This window comes from Motacilla alba, chromosome 2, assembly GCF_015832195.1.
Source record: "Motacilla alba alba isolate MOTALB_02 chromosome 2, Motacilla_alba_V1.0_pri, whole genome shotgun sequence".
Taxonomy (NCBI): domain Eukaryota; kingdom Metazoa; phylum Chordata; class Aves; order Passeriformes; family Motacillidae; genus Motacilla; species Motacilla alba.
In genome coordinates, this window is record NC_052017.1 from 112,908,702 (window position 1) to 112,926,517 (window position 17,816).

The 17,816-nt window shown below is 37.0% G+C and overlaps 1 protein-coding gene across 1 annotated transcript in view; it reads left to right on the plus strand.

Moving 5' to 3' along the window:
* RP1 (RP1 axonemal microtubule associated) overlaps nt 1–17,816 on the plus strand; it is a 166,926-nt gene that overhangs the window by 133,855 nt on the left and 15,255 nt on the right. The window contains 3 exon segments of the mRNA XM_038126920.1: nt 1,492–1,627; nt 3,240–3,388; nt 16,152–16,359. Coding sequence (XP_037982848.1) covers nt 1,492–1,627; nt 3,240–3,388; nt 16,152–16,359 — 493 coding nt within the window.

Here is a 17,816-nt window from a genome sequence, read left to right on the forward strand (position 1 = left end):
GGGAGACATTTCTTCATATTCCATAGTTTTTATAGTAGGACTGGATGAATCCTTGTATAAAATAACTAGGTTGGGATAAGAGGTGGTGGATAATATCTGTTATAAAAGACAGCTTAGCAGTGTATTTACACAGCTGGTTAGAATCACCATGGTCATTTCTATGCTATTTTGTTTTGATTTTTCAAGATTGTACCTCCAGAGAGTCTGAGCTTTCCGCCTTCTATCAAAAGTAAATGCAGGTGTAGTTGGTTGAATTCTGTATTTAGATGCAGACTTCATTCTTATAGCCATAACTATAAAATAATAATCCTGATTTTTTGAGGAAATTGAAATAATTAGAAAATAATGCCTAGAACAAAATTAATTAAGGTATGCTGTATTTCTGCAACAGGTAATAGCTAATATCTTCATTCTTGCTTCTTTCACTTATTGAAGAAATAAAACACAGTAAATGAAATTTGAGTTTCAATAAACTGTTCAGGAATATAGATATTATTATGAAAGGAAAATTGTGCTAGCATTATATTTCACAGTGCATTTTAAAAATTCTTTTCAGTTTGTCATAATGAAAAATATTGAGTCTTTTGAAGACAAAATGATGCTACCATCTCCAGTGAAAATTCCTAACAAAAGTCAGTTTTGCTTACTGGCTTAAAGGTTTGGACTTTTTAGTGAATTAGGTCACAAAGAATTGAAATGAGTGAATTATATGTGCCCTTTTAATGCAGGGTTACTTCCTGCAAAATTCTTTCCAATATATTCACTAGTCTAGGTTTAAATAGTTTAGTAAATGGGAATGTATCTCAGTGTGGCTGGTAGTATCATACTCTAAGATATCTCAATATTAAACCATGTTTTCTTATAGAAAGAATAAGCTTCTTAGCTCAGGATCACCATTTTCTTAGTTTATACACAGAATTTCATAGCAATTGAAATTAGTATCAAACTCTATATATTCAAGTGATGCATATGTACTGATATATATATATATATATATATATATATATATATATATATACACATGTCAGAAAGCATTCTTAATTTCTGTATTTCAGTTTTTTCCAGAAACATTTCTTTTTCTTTCTCCTGTTACTTAGAATAAGAAAACATTCTGCATTGAAAAATATTGTGGCATATTGACATTTCTCACAAGCTGTAATGCGCCCATATCAACACTTTTTTTTCTTCCATATGCTGGATGAATAGATTACATAAAGGAAACTTTTTGAACAACTTCAAATATTTTTCTTCCTTCACTGCAGATTCTGCAGTAATAATGTTGACAACATTTTAATTACCTTTAATTGGGAAAGATATTTATTCCTTCCCATTTAAAAGGCTGTCTTCAAAAGCATTTTTGAAAAAATTATTTCCTCTTATTTTTAACTTTTGAAATGATGTGTCATAGCTGTTTAATAGTTTGTCGTTAGCTATAGTTTGCATTAGAGCGCAACAGATGCTGAAGTTATTTCTTTTTATTTCTTTGATAAGGTAAAGCTTCAACATAGAGAAACTAAAAATGTTCTAGAATTCCCATTTTGTCATAACTTTGCCAATGAAGAAGGAGGAAGAGTGACTGAGCATCCAGTTCATCCAGTTCTCACAGCTGGGTCTCCTTTTCCAGCAGGTTTGTCACAAATTGGAAACACTGGGAGAGATTTGGTCAGTGATGATGTCCAATTTTCAGAGCAGCCCAAAGGAATTTGCGTATATTTTCTGTTAATTTCCACCATGGCTAGGTCCAATCCAGTATTTAAAACCAGTATCTTACACCCTAAAACTGAGCATTGTGCAGTCAAGTCTGATTGGTATCAGTTTGTGACACATAAAAGAGCAAGCATATGGCATTGAAACTATCAAAAGGGTTTTGAACAGTACTCAGAGTTTAGCTTTTACTCAATGATATGATCTAGTTCTCTCACAGACAGCAAGGGAAATACAGAGGAGATAACTCTTGTACTGTAATTTCAGGCAAGAAGGAACTCCATGCCCTCCCCCCGCCCCCCCCAAATAGATCTCTTGTTTGTGTTCCTAGAATTGCAGGCTTTCTTTTCCTGTGATCTAGCAGTTGCATGTCATCCAACTCCATCAGAGTTGTGCTTTGGTCCCCTCAAGACTGGATATGTTTAGTTTGTTCTGTGTTTTTCACAAGGTTCTATAACTAAAGTTAGAGAAGAATGGAAGAACTCTTATCCTAAATGAATATTCTACCATGATAACATCCTAGGCTACTCCAGAAGTTAAGGGGTGAGATCAAGCACAGAAGTAATCTGTATATTCTTGCCTCTTTTGCTGTGCTTTTAAAGTTAGTATCAAACAAAGTACTTAGACAGAAGTCTCTTAAATGTGAATTTGAGGAAGTATTGATGGGAAATTCACTGGTAAAATTATTTGCTTTTAAATACTTCTTAGATTTATTTCTTTATGGAAGAACACAGATATTTAAATCTTTAAAAATGCTGCTCCTTTTTCTGAGGAGAATTTAACTTGAGGACAGGTACTTTTTCTTTACCTCTCCCCACATGTTTTTCTCCTTTTGATTTGAATGTTTATGGGGATGTTATCTCTTTCTTATTTTAGGGGCCATATCACCAGAGTGTTATGCATTTCTCTGGGAGTACAAACTGGTATTTTCCATAAGCAGCCTTTCAAGGAGTGCTCAGCTGAAGGGCTGTGCGTTCTCACTGTGTGTTCTCTCACATGTCATCTCCTCTCCTGAGGCCAATAACTCCAACTGGTACAGTGCAGAGTGAACAGCCACTGACTGGACCATGATCCAGAGGAAATACAAAAGTTGCTTTCTTTCTGACAGAATCCAGCTTTGTTTGAACTCCATGAGGCTCTGAGCACAGATGTACTTGTTCAGTGATTTAGTATCATCCGTAGCCTAGAAACTTTTTCATTGGAGCGTCATGTATTTAAATGCATGCAAGAGGTGATAAGAGTATTATTTATAGTCTTTTATACTAACTTGTTATGTGTTTATTTTTTAATTTTTTTTCTTCTGCCTGTGTTTCAGGCCCACTCAAATTATTTAGCTTATTATTCTTTATAAAAGTTGCTCTTAAATTCTAATTACAATGCATGTAATGTGCTTTTACAAGCATTACAACCTATTTTGGTCCTCTGATATCTCCAGATAGGATGAAAAATGAAAATATAATAGAAGTAATTAATTAAATAACATATATTTTAACTGGTTTAGGTGTGGTAAACCTTTGCTCTCTTTTACCCCACAGTGAAAATCTATGTTGTCTACATCATCAAAGGAGCTATACCTGGGTCAGGAACAGATGCAGATGTGTATGTCATGCTGCAAGGTTCCTTGGGAGATACTGGCAGAAGAAAGTTAATTAAAAAAGGAGATGAAAATTTCACTAAAGAAAAGGTATACTTATAAGTTCTGCAAGATATTTTTCACTTTTAGAACCCAGTCCAATTACTGTGGATTTAGTGGGAATAGGGAAGTCTACAAAGTCCAGTTTACAACACTCTGTGATTAAGTGTGTGTCTCTCAATATGTCAAAATTATGTGGGAAATACCAATCCTTATGCAGCTGATGCTAGCAACACTGGCAGCTAATAAAGTGACTGTATCAAGTACTTTTATATTCAATTTTACATTCAAATTTTAATACCTCTTTTCTGCCCATGCCACTCTTTAGACTATGGCACCTTTCCCTGATTTCTACTGTCTACCTCTCAGTCTGACTCTTGACTCTTTTCTGACTCAGACAGCACCCTCCATAGTTTTCTTTGGTGTACCAGGAGGGTCTCTCATCCACTGTGCGTGAGTGAGTCTTGTAGCTCATACACACAGACCAGTCAAAGTCCAATATTGCTGCCAGAGATGCATTTCCTTGATGCATTTTCAGTATAAACAGAAATTGGAGGGAATTTAGGTACTGAATGTGCTGCAGAAACATGGGTAGATTTACAGAAAAATGCACATCTTCAACATAAAACCTTGTGCCTGTCAGAAGCTCTGGACAAAGGGAATGAAATTTTCAGCTGAAAAGATCACAAGATATTTTGAACATGGAATAAAATAATTGCTTGTATTTACTCTGGCTCTTTTTTTTTAATGCAAATTTGAAACAATTGAGGATTGAAACAATTTTTAAAAAAATCCGAGAAAAATATCTGTTACAGAAAATTTGGGTTGGAATAATTAAAGTTTAGAAAAAAATCCACCAGTGTCTTGCAACCATTAAGTTTTCTTCTGTTGGTGTTGGCTGCCAAAAAAATGAGACTTTCTCCAAGGATGCAAGTTTCCAAATCAACCTAGACTGATAGCCAAAGCAGAGACATAGTGTGTGTGATTAGGAGAAGCTCAGCTCCTAAGTACCCCTAGCCTCATCAATTCAATGGGAATTGAAAGTGGTCATTATACTTCTGGATTTCAGCTACTTGAAATACTTATTCATAAGAAAAGTTGGAGAGTTTAAATCTTTATTTTTAAGGCAATAAATACTGTGGATAAGGCTACTCGTTTTGATAAAGTCATGTTTGTCTTCCCTAATGCTGAAGTTCAGTTATGGTTTACTGATAAGCTGATTTAACTGAATTTTAGAGCTACAGTCCTTTTGTCCACATGAAATAAAGTTAGTTTAATTTAAGTTTTACTAGATTCCTCCTTAAATCATAGTCCCACAAGTGAGTAATCTGATTTCTAGACTGGTAGTTTTTAATGAAGAGGGACCAAGGATGCACATCTAGCAATGTTGATTAAGAAAGCAGAAGTGAACCACAAAGATTTATAACCTGAAGAGTAGTTTTATAGTATTAGCATCTACTTCAGTTTAGCTCAGAATTTTTCTCTCTTACAGAGTAAGATGCAGATCCGGCATGGAGCCATCTCTTCATTATTTATTTGACATTTTATAGGAGCAGCATGTGAATATAACACAGTATCCTTATATTTCTAAATGTAGATATCAGCACAGGAGGATTTTAGGGCTCTAAAAAGAAATTGCTTGTAGATAAGTAATAGAGAAACACATAAAAGGCTTGATTCACTCATTGTTCAGTGAAAACAAAGGTATTTGGTTAATTGAAAAGTATAAAATTATTCTGCAAGAAAGGGTCCTGCCTATGCTGCAGTATTTTTTCATTATATGTTTTGGAAATTTCCCAATGTTTTCTTCCCTTTAAAAGTAATCTCCAAAAAGACTCTCAAATGTAGAATGTCTCTTTCTATATCAGCCCAACCACATATTGTGCCAAGCACCCCAGCAATCAGAGATCCTGCACTTGGTGGTTTAGGGGATCTGGAGTATACCAGGCAGAATTTGCATTCAGAATCTTAACAGTTATTCTGACATTTTAAAATGTGCTTCTCCTTGCAATAATTTTTCCCCTGACTATACTGTAACAGCTAGTGAACTGGAACAGTGTTTCTGTTCGAAATCACATCAAAATATGGTGTTAGTCTCACAGAATGTCAGGGCTGTTACAAGCAACAGTTTAGCTATGCAGAAATACATAGAAATGTTTAAATATTCAGCAAAGTTTGTAGTGGATTGGAGATATTCTTCTCTCATTTAACACATTTTTTATTTTCATGAGCTAAGTTACATGATAGTAAAAGAGTGAATTAGCATCTTATGTCTGAAAAATTGCTTTGTGCCTTTGTAAAGTCCTCTCACACCTGTGAGACCATCAGAGAACTAGTAGGTAAAGTAATGTGCAGGATATTATTAATTCACCAGTAAGGCCCTGCAGCTCACCCTTGAGAGGGCAGCGCTGTCACCGTTGAGAGCTGAGCTTCTGGTGATCTACTCATACAAATGAGTGTGAGAACTTGTCCTGCAAGAACCATAGTCTTCAAATTGCTATGACATTGATGCCTTGTTTGATGTTCTCCTAAAAGCTGAGGACAGACAACGCAATCTCAGCACACATCCTCATGCAGTTCAGCTTTCATGAAATCCTAATAGTATTTATTCATGCTTTGTGAGTCAGTTTAAACCTGAAGGGTGTTGCCTGCTTATGAGCATTTTCTTGAACCAAGTATACTCAGTTCTGACATTCTGTGAAAACCAGGGCCCAGTTGTGTAAAATCCTTACGGTATCTCCATGTTGCTTCTGACACACAATGTTTTTTTCAGTAAATGTCATTCTTGATGCTCCTTTATATGGCCTTTGATAGACTTGTTGTATGCTCTGTCATATGGCTGTGAGTTATCCAAAAATTTCCTCTTTGAGGATGTGAGTTTTTTTCAGATCAGTTCCATCAAAACCAGTAAAGTACACTGAATATGTTATGACTGATATTTAAGAATTTAATTTAGGTTTTATGAAATTGGCCAGTATTTTAACTACTCCACTTCATAGAAGCACTAAATTCTCTGACAATTTTTGCTTCATTCTATTAGTATTTGAAAAGATGTATTCTTTATCCTGCCCTATATTTAGACATCAACTGCTCAGGTTGGTGCCATGGTAACTGCAGCACATACAAAAATTTTCAGTGAGAGGTGACTGTTGGTGCTCAGTTTCAGTACTCATTTACAGATAAGGCACTGACAATTAAAAAAAATACTTCGGTGAAAAGTCCATGTGTGCCAGGACACACTAAGAAGAATCAGAATGTGGGGCAGTGTCCTGATGTCGCAAGTAGGAAGCCAGTGATGTCCACATCCCACTACACTGACAGTGATGCTATTTTGTGACTGCAGATAAACCTTCTCTTATGGAAAGCATGCCTGACATAATGATTAAATAGGTGCCAAATGTCATTGATCCAAATGTATTAATCACAGTGGCAGGCTGTTGGCCAAGTTACTGTTATACAAAAATGAACACTAAATCAATCTGGTCATCATAGAATCATAGAATTGTTTAGGCTGGAAAGAGACCTTTAAGATCAAGTCCAGCCATTGACCCAGCACTGCTAAGTCCACCACTGAACCATATCCCTGACATGTTTCCCTGGGCAGCCTGTTCCAATTCTTGACAACAATTTCATTGAAGCAATTTTTTCAATTAACCAATCTAAACCTCCCCTGGTGCAACTCAAAGTCATTTCCTCTTTTGCTGTGGCTTGTTACCTGGGAGAAGAGACCAAACCCAATCTGGTTGCAACCAACCTCCCCCCCCAGCCTCCCTCCTTTCAGGCAGTTCTAGAAAGCAATCAGGTCTCCCTGAGCCTCCTTTTCTCCAGGCTAAACACCCCCAGCTCTATCAGCTGATCCTCATAGGATTTTTTTCTGCTCCAGACCCTTCACCAGCTTCGTTGTCATTCTCTGGACTTGCTCCAGCACCTCAATGTCTTTCTTGCAGAAAGGGGCCCAAAACTGAACACAGAATTCAAGGTGTGGCCTCATCAGTGCTGAGTACAGGGGGAAAATCATTGCCCTGGTCCTGCTGGCCACCCTATCTCTGATACCAAGGATGCCTTTGGCTGCCTTGGCCACCTGGGCACACACTGGCTCATGTTCAGCAGCTGTCAACCAGAGCCTCTGGGTCCTTTTCCAACAGGCAGTTTTCCAGCCACTCTTGTCCAGTCCTGTAGCATTGCATGGAGTTTTGAGACCCAAATGCAAGACCTGGCACTTGGTCTCACTGTATCTCATGCAGTTGGCCTTGGCCCTTTGATCCAGCCTATCCAGATCCCATTGCAGAGCCTCCAGCAGATCCACATTCTCACCCACTTTGGTGGTATCTGCAAACTGACTGAAGGTGCCCTTGATCTGTTCATCCAAATCATCAGTAAAGATATTAAGCAGGATTGGACCCATTGCTGAGCCCTGGGGAACACCAGTAGTGACCAGCCAACAGCTGGATTTAACTCCATTCACCATTGCTCTCTGGGCCTGGCCATCCAGTCAGATTTTACCCAGAAAGAGTGCACCCTTTGAAGCCATGAGCAGACACTTTCTATAAGATAGTGCTGTGGGGAATTGTATCAAAGGCTTTCTTAAAGTCCAGCTTACCAAATTTCAGAGCCTTTCCTTCATTCACTAAGGAGGTCACTCTGTCATGGAAGATGATCAGGTTGGTCAAGCAGGACCTGCCTTTCATGAAGCCATGATGGCTGAGCCTGACCCCCCTGATGTCTTGTGTGTGCTGTGTGATGATGCTTGAGGTGATCTGTGCCATGATCTTCCCTGGCACATAGGTCAGGCCTGCAGTTCCCTGGATCCTTCTTCTGAGCCTTCTTGTAGATGGGTGTTACATTTGCTAATTTCCAGTCAATTGGCACCTGTCCAGTTACTTGTAAACAATGGAAAGAGGTTTGGTGAGCACTTCTGCCAGCTCCCTAGGTACCCTTAGGTGAATCCCATCCAGCCCGCTATGTGTGTCTCTGTGTTGTAGCAGGTTGCTGGTCCTTTCCCCTTGGATTTTTGGGGCTTCATTCTGCTCCCTGTCTCTGTTCCACATCTCAGGTGGCTGGAAGATCAAGTGGTGTTGCTATTAGAGACTGAGGCAAAGATGGCAGTAAATACCTCAAATACCTCAACCTTTCCCTCAGTCTGCTGCCTCTGTTTGTGGCACTCATGGTTGCTTGCACTCCCTCAGGGCTTCTTCTGTACATGGAGGGAGCCTGGCCACCATTGGTTCAGGCCCTGCGTCCTGTCACCTGCTGTGGCATGAGCTGCAGGTTCCTGGGGGGCTCTCTCTGCTACCCCCAAGGTTCCTTTGGGAAGATCCCCCTTGTACCACACTGCCATGTTCAGCTGTGATTGTGCCAGCACCGGAGCCTTGACTGATTGTGCCAGCACCGGCCCACCTTGGCCACTTGACTGCTGCTTTTGGTTACACCATGTTTAAATCTATTGAGCAGAAGGATTAATCAGATGGGAACTAGGAAAATATGGAATACCATCATAGTGAAGGAAAAGCTGGTGAAGGTTCTCAGAAACTGTAAGGAGAAATGCAGAAAGAAAGAACATTACTAAAGCTTTATAAAATCCTAGGAGACAATGGCAAGTACCTGAGTCATGTGCAGCTCTCATTGATACCTACAGGATGGCATTTCCCAGTCTGTGGTTACAGTCAGAGAGATTTATAAGGGACAGAACATCCCCTTGCAATCACCCAGCTTGTCTATACAGCACTGGCCAATGTTGAGAGCTGTGTGAATAATTTATTTCAGTTTCCTGACATATTCTTGCAGGGCGAGAAGACATGTAAAACTTTGTTGCAAAAAATTAAAAACTGGGCAAAATTAATTACTGCTAAAATTAACTGCAAGAGGGCAGTACTTTATTCTGTCTATATAGATCTTACAAATAAATAATGTGACATTTCTAAAGCTGAAATGCATCTCACTTAGTTTCACTCGCCTGTATTGTACACATTTGTTCTAACATGATGGCTTGAAGCATCTGCAGCAGAAAGGGAGTTCTCTCTTCATTTGGATATTTATCTTAAAATGAAATTAGCCTCAGAGAGTACCTGCTGTTTTCTTTGAAAGAAATTGTCTTATTACATAGACTTATTTTAGATAGGCCAAGTTGAGTAAGTGAATTTTATGCCCTGTTCATTTCAGGGTTTTGATAAACAAGGTAATTTTAAAATAAAATGCAGCTAAATTTATAGGCTTGATTTATTAAAAATCTTAAAATAGTTATGGTTAATACAAATGTGCTTTTTTCAGGCAATAAAAAATTCAATCATTTTTCCTCAATGCAGCAAGAACTAAATTAAATTCAGTTCAAGTTAAATAGTTTAGAAAATATATCTAACTCCACATGAATGGCTACCAGTTATGAAGTTTAAATCTAGCTGGAAAGTTGTTTCAAAGCTTAAGGATACTTATTTTTTCTTTTAATTATTAGAGATTCACACTGTTTTCTGTCTAAATTTGTCAAACTTTAACTTCTTGGAATTGAATTTTGTCACACTTTTGACTGCTAGTTTGGCTAGCTCTCTTACACCGAATTTCTACTGCCTTTGACAGTATTTATGACAATAAGAAAATCAGTATGCCTTTGACAAGTTAAATAGATCATTCTGCTTGATTCACTGAAAGGAAGGCTTTCCAGTGATTTATTAACTCTCACAAATCTTTTCAGAGCACTCTTCAATTTAGCACCCTACTTCTTCAAGTGTCATAACTGGAGATTGTATTTGCATAATCTCTGAAATCTTGTTTTCTTCCAGATAGATCATGGAAATACTAAAGAGCATAAGCTTATTAACTGGCTTCACTGCAATGAGATGTGCTTGAAAATATTCTCTTTTTATGGCTGCGCTTGGAGACATACAAGTTAGACATTTTATTATCCCATTATTATATTTGATTATAGTGTCTTAATCAAAATATCATACAAGGATATGCATTTCTGAAGTTGAAGAAAATTACATTCATCCTATTTTCTTTGCCTGTTAAACCAGATCTCAGACTTGGACTGTTATTAAATCAATCCAACAATCAGACTGCATCAGATGGGATTGAATCTATCCAAAGTGATCACTGTCTTATGTTTGTTTGTGTTTTGTTGCTGTTTTTGCTTGATTTTTATATCTCTTCTGTTTGATATAATTTATGATTACATCTTTGGATGTGGCTGATGATACTGATCTATGTAGCAGTCCTTTTGCATTTTAATAAACAAATTTTAAAGTCTGATCGAAATGTCTTTACCTAGTTAGCAGGATGTTCATGGCTACTGATCATTATAAAATGTCCCTATTCTTTCTTACTCCTGTTGCTGTTTGTGCACAGAAATCTTGTTTAAAAATATTTCTTTCCAGTTATACTAAGATTGTTAACATAAGATCAGTGCAGGGCAAATATATTTGGGATTTTTTACTACCCCTATTTTTTCACTGATTCTTCACCAATCTTGTTGAAGACTATGATAAATGTGAGTTATCAGAAACCTCAAATGATTCATTCATTATAATCTATATTGCTTTTTTCATGCAGATATAAAAATTTTCAATGAATTTATAGCTGATAATTTAACATAATACTAAATCATGCTTGCAGAAATGGGAGTCTAGAAGAAAATTCAGGGTTGGCTTTTTCAGATGCATGAAAACCATCATTTTTAAATAAGCATTTTTAAGGAAGCATACAGAGCACTACAAGGCAGTGAGGGCACACTCAGAGGCACTGTCCACCCTTTCACTGAGCTGAGCCAATACAGTACTGCTACCAGTGCTTGTCATCACTGCTGCTTACCACCCAATATTTCCACCTCTGAAGTCTGCCAGCTCAGTGACATTTGCTCTGTCTAAATGTTTATTTAGTTTAAACAGTTCATATCATTAGTGATTTGGGCTTTTTCACTTGGTCTGTCTCGATAAAATTTTGTTGGAGCTGATTTTGTGATTATCCTGACCCAACTAAAAAGTTGATAATGTCCATCTGAGAGAGAGTAGTGATGTGACAAGCATTTGGGACAGGGTGCTGTCTGTTCAGCACAACTGGAAGAGCCCACAGGACCACAGTCTGAAGGGGCAAAAGTAATATTTCTCTATTTTCTCTCTTTCCAGGAATGTTCACACACTTTTCTGATGTGGCTCAGTGTTACAGTGGGGTCTTTATTTTGCCTACCTGTGTTAAAACTGCTTTGTTTTCAGTGGAGTTTCTCCAGATTAGCAAGTGAGATCAAAACAATCAGGCAGCAAATCAATAGGTTCACTAAGCTTAATAGAAAAGGTCCTTTATCCAGACACTCTGACTCCTTTTCCAATAAAAGCCTATTAAAATGATACTAACATTAGCAGTATGGGAAATCACTTGTGCATACAGGTTGATGAAATGAAGCATATGGTGTGTCTTGACTTGCCATTTTCAGTTCTTCTGGGAATATCGTCATTAACCAGCCATCAAGTCTCAACACCAAGCCTGTGAAATGATTGGCATTTATAAAGGTAAATATTGCACAGCGACTGTTCAAATGCTGCTTCTGTTACAAGAGCTATTGCAGCTGCTGCAGACAGTGATGTGTCGCCAGCACCGTCACAGAAGAGTACTGAATAAAGTCATAATAAACTGGGTCATAGATTCAAAGAGAAGGCTCAAAACGTGGGTCCCTGGAAAAAAAAAAAAAGAAACATTTGAAGAATCTGAAAAGGAGTTAGGAAAAAAACCCAAACTTTAAATATACTGAAAGGATTGCTGGTATTATTTTTATAAAGAAATTTTTTAGTCCTTATTTTCTTAGCCAAGAAGTATGAAAAGTAAAAATTCTGGTTTTGCTAGGGCAGCTCTGCTGGGTCACAGAAGATGTATGGCTCTACCATTGTCAGTCTTAGCTGCCCAGACTAGGAGAATATCTTTCTTTCTCCAGGCAATGCTAATTAAGAAAATTTAGTGGGCTGTACATACATACAAATTGCTTTAATGCTATTCTGAGAAAACTCAATATAAGCTCTGCTGAATTAGACAATATATATTATTATCAATATTTAAGGTGACTTCTCAGTTCAAACCTAATTTGCTAGTAGTAACTAAAAAACAATTAACATTTTTTTCCCTAGGGGAAAATGATGAAGATAAATTTCATATTCTATGGGTCTCCTATGTTCTGTAGGTTTTTTTCCTCTCTTTTTGCCAAAGAATTAACCCTTCAGTAATTTCAAAGGTCCCTATTTGCAAGTCAAATAAAAGATAGAGTATCATGTGACATACAAGACCTGTCAACAACTCGAGTATTTAGAAAATTTTATGCCTAATACATGGTCCCAGATGAATCTACAAAAATATGAGCTAAATTATTAATAATAATTGAATTTCATAACATTAGAATGAAATATATGTCATAATCTCTCTGTTTGCAGACAGCTTGAGAGGAGAAAAGTGAATTAAATTTAGCAAATAAATTATCTCTAGCCAATTGTTTTTAGCTCTAACAATTATAGTTGCTGCTCTTTCTCTGTTCTTTTTTGGTCTCTTGACTAAAATAAAGCTCATTACACTGTGTAGATTTTCAAATGTACACATTAAGAGAAAATGTAATCTTGTCTGTGAGGTGAGTTTACCCCAGACAACACAATTTCTAATCTATTTAATAGTTCCTTAACTTGCAGTTTATTAGATGTTTGAATAGTCTGCAGATTTGTCCATGGATTTCTGAGATTTTACATTCTCTAAAGTGAGCTCATTAAAATGGCCCATTGACAAAAGATTAAGTACTGTGTCTAACACAAACCAAACATCAATGTTTTCACAAATGTTTTTCCCATCAAAATATACTTATTTTCATAGGAAAAAGGAAGTGGAAAACTTTTTGTGTCTTAACTATACTTAACTTGCTGGATCCTCCAGCAAGATGGCTGGATCCTCCAAGTCACAGGTAACCCACAGCACATGCTGTCCCTGATTTATTAAGTCACTAACTTAATAAGTACTAAAAGTTTGTTAACCATCAAACTTGGTGCAAGTCAGACCCAGCTTTTCTTCTGGGGACAGCAAAATCCTAGAAGCCGGCAGAATATTGTCTGTAGTTTTGCTGTATTCCTAACTCTCCTTTCCAAGAGTGGATCACTGACAACAGATTTTTTTGGAGATGCTGCTGATCATGGCACTAAATTAATAATTCTCTGGAAAACTCTTTTCTCTTAAAAATTATTCTAACAAGTATCTGACAAGAGATTTCTCATGTGTTTCCAATAAAATAATTGTGCTTGTTTCAGATGGGTTAGAATTAATTTTCTTCACAGTGGCTGGTATGTGGCTCTGTTTTGGATTTGTGCTGAACACGGAGCTGAAAACACAGAGATGTTTTTGTTATCACTGAGAAGGGCTTGCACAGACCCAAAGCCTTTCCTGCTTTTTGTGCTGCCACACTGGTGAGGGGCTGGGGGTTCTTGGGAGGAGACACAGCCAGGACAGGTGACCCCAGCTGACCAAAGGGATATCCCAGACCATGTGGCATCATGTTCAGTATAGAAAGTGGGGGAAGAAGAAAGAAGGGGGACATTTAGAGTGATGGCATTTATCTTCCTAAATAATCTCTGCAAGTTCTGGGACCTTGCTCTTCTGGAGATGGCTGAACACCTGCCAGCCCATGGGAAGCACTGAATGAATTCCTTGTTTTGATCTGCTCATGCGCATGGCTGTTGCTTTCTCTATTAAACTTTATCTCAACCCACAAATTTTCTAGCTTTTACCATTCTCATTCTCTCACTGATCTTGCTGGTGAGGGGGCAGCTCTGTAGGGCTTGGATAATGCCTGGGGTTAAACCTCAACAATCATGCATTACTATAAGCATTATCATAAGCAAGAACTAGCAGCAATTTTAGGATAAATTTTCACATTTTGTGAACTTATAATATTTTTTTACTGACAGACACAGGGGTCTGTATGTTTCTTACTTCAGTCTGTGTTTTTCAGTCATCTAACTGCGTGTATTTTTAATACATTTCATTTAATAAGTGTAACAAATTCATTTTATTCAGGCATGATGGTATAACTTTACCAATCCAGTTAAAGCTGGAATAAAGGAGTGATCAAATTAATATCACAATTAATGTAAATTAAGAATTCAAATTAATGGTATTCAATAATCAAATTAGTCCAATAGGTAATAAAATAAAATGGTTGTGTTGACACTAAATCTTAATTTTTTGATTTAGCTAAGGAAAACGTGAAGAGGAGCCTCTTTTCCTGCAGTTCTGCACTCCATCTAGAATTTCAGCTGTTCCAATGTATTTGCTTGGCTGTTAAATTCACTGAGCCACGGATAACCTTGAGTCCTTGTGAGGAAGTATAGCTATTCAAGTGCCTCTTCCAGATTTTTTCCTTACTATCATTTTCTCATTTTACCCTTTCATATGACAACTTAAGAGTGATAATGCAGATGTGCTGATTAGACTGTACATTGCAGCAGTTTTTGACTAACATGATCTTTCTGTTTACAAGTTATAGAGTAATCAGTAACTCTGGTTGATTATTATTTTTAGGACACTGTTAAAGGTGTGGTTCCCAAACATGCACTTTCAAATTCACATGTACAGATATTAATGAAATGGAGAAACAAAAGTTGAACAAATTTAAAATTTTTCTGTTTCTGGCTATTCTTTTTAAAGTGGATGGTTACATCTAATCTGCAATTTTAAGCTCAATATTTGATTTTATGCTGTGTCTTATTAAGTTGCATGCTGGTTAGGCTCATCTTTGTGACACATATCTTTCATCAGTTCTTCAGCTGGAAAACCTGTCCAGGAAAGAAACTCTAAGTGGTGGAGCAAGAGAACTGCTATTCTGTGTTTCACCTCTGCATAAACCTTTAAGGGTTGGTCTGGCAGAGCAAGTTCAGTGTGAATTACTTTGGGAAGATTTCAAGACTTCTCAAGATTCAAGTGTTTTCATCATTGTTGCTACCTAGTCCTTTCAAAACCATCTTTGCATCTTTAAATCGTGCTGGAAATTTCATCACAAATAACACTAGATCTTAACAGTTATCAACCCCAGTAGAAATGAAATGATAATTCATAAATCTAGAAAGCAAAAAATGTGGAAAGTCTCTGTGACAAGAACTCAATGTCTGTTTTTCAGCTGAGGAAACTGGAAATAAGTGTAACACTCACAAAAAACCAGAATCAGATAATGTGAAAGTGTTGAATGTCTGATATATCACAATTCTCTTTAGGAATCTTACTTCAGTGTTCTAAACATTGTAAAATTATTGTGGCTTTTTTAACTGATAAAGAATAGCAGAATTTATTTCAACATACTTTTATTTAATATTTTTCCTTCCATTGAATTACTTATGTTGAAACTAATTCTACAAGTTAATCCAAATCTGGAACCATGTTTGTCATTCTTTCTTTAGAGATTCCTTCTGTGATGCTTGTTTCTACCCTTCTCATTCCCTGTATTTCACTTCTGAAATAGCCCTTGGGGTCTATTTTGTTGAGAGTAAGATATGTTTAAAATATATTCCCTGTAGATCATTAAACATCAATTTTGGGAAGAAAAATTTCTCATTAAGCGAGCATAGGCAACTGATAGATCTGTGTGGGCAAAGAGGGGGCTTAGCTGTAAATTGCAGAACCACAAAGGAAAGAAATACTTCTTACTGCAGGCATTTTGCATGGTTAAACTTGTCATCTCTGGTTCTGTTGTTATTTATTGAGTTAATAAAAAAATCCTGATTTTCTTCTCATTTTCATATTTCAAAATACTCTGATAATTTAGTTACATGATTCTGTTTCCATGTATGACTTCTGATTCTGAATTTTTCAGGTGGATATTTTGCAAGTGGAGGCAGTAGATATTGGTATTCTGCAAAGGATGGTTGTTGAAAAAAGGAGAGGCTCTGACTGGCTTCTGGAAAAGATTATTGTGAAAGAGTCAACATCTTCAGAGACAGAAACACTGTCTATGGCTCAAACATAGCTCAAAGACAGACGTGATGGAAAAAGATCTGCCTCAATAACTCTGGATGCCACAGGTCAATACTATCTTCAAACTATCATCTGCTAAGAAATTAATTCCAAACTGGAGAATGCAGCTATACAATTTGCTTCTACAAACAAGTTGTGATTTAAAATATTCCAGTAGAGCATTGTCATTATACAGGGAATTAGTGTATCTGAACACTTTGTGTTTTAGTACCACTTAATAACAACAATTTGCCAGAGGATAATTTCTGCTTTTTTACTCCAGATTTTCAGTGGTGTAAATGCCAAGAAATTAGTTCTATTCCTTTTTTACAAATTCCTACCTCTCCAAGTCTTACTTCTACACCTGCAAACTATTTTTAAGCTTCTAATACCAATTACTTGCTAGGCAGAGTGAAAACGAGGTAAAAAGCAGGGAAAATTCTGTTTAAGTAGTGGAGAAAATGTCTCCATCGTATTCAAGATGAGTAATTTACATTATTTATGCTACATTGTTTGGACGACTTTTGCCAGAAACTGGAGATACTTTTGACTGACACCACGTGAGTAATCAGGCCACAGAGGAGCAGTTCTGACCCCACTGCCTGTGGCTCTTTGTCAAGACAGGAAGGGAATGTACACCCTCCTCCCTGTGTCATGGCTTCAATCCAAGCACGGACTTCAACACAACCTGGTGTGCAAGCTGGGAGGAACCACAACACACCCCAACCAGATCAGTAGGCACCAAAGCCCAGAATGTACCTCTAAGACAGTATTTATTCTCCTGCCTCTCAGAGAAGTTAATTGACAGTACAGATGAGTCCTTGGATTACAAAACATGTTCTGGGTTTATTCTTCCTAACTCCCTGGGCATTTGCTGGCACTTGTCCAGCAATAGCCTCTTGAGACTGAAGAAGATTCTAGTTCAATCAATTCCCTCTGCTATATGATGTCTAATTTTCGATCATTTGAAACCAGAAATAAAAGGAGGAAACTCTTCATGTACAAAAGCAAATAATTTCAACTTTGGTATGAAATTATATGATAATTTCAAGTTTGTATGTTGGGACATCTCTGAAAAAAATAAAGCAATATTTAGTTCTGTTTCTACTAAACTTCATTGATTTGGACAAATGTTCCTGTGAGTTTCTTTATACAATAAGTGGCAAATCCAGTCTTGGTTATGAACTCAAAAGAAGTCTTCTCATTTTCAGTTCAGGTCACTACCTAATGTTTACAGGCAGCTTTGATCTATACCAAATCCCGATGAAATCAGTGGAGACTCATATCTGTGGGAGGAACATCAGCCTCTGGAATGGGCATTAAAGACTTCCAATTAGTGCTCATTCATCCAGAGCATAAATTGTACAAATGAAAGAAAAATGCTTAAAAATGAAAAATACCTGAATTTTCGTGTTACTACCATTTTCATAGTAAAGAGCCAGCCCTAGAGACGGATTATTTAATAGAATGATATTTAGATGATGCTTAAATAGAAAATCACACTGTACATTTCCTAGTTAAATCG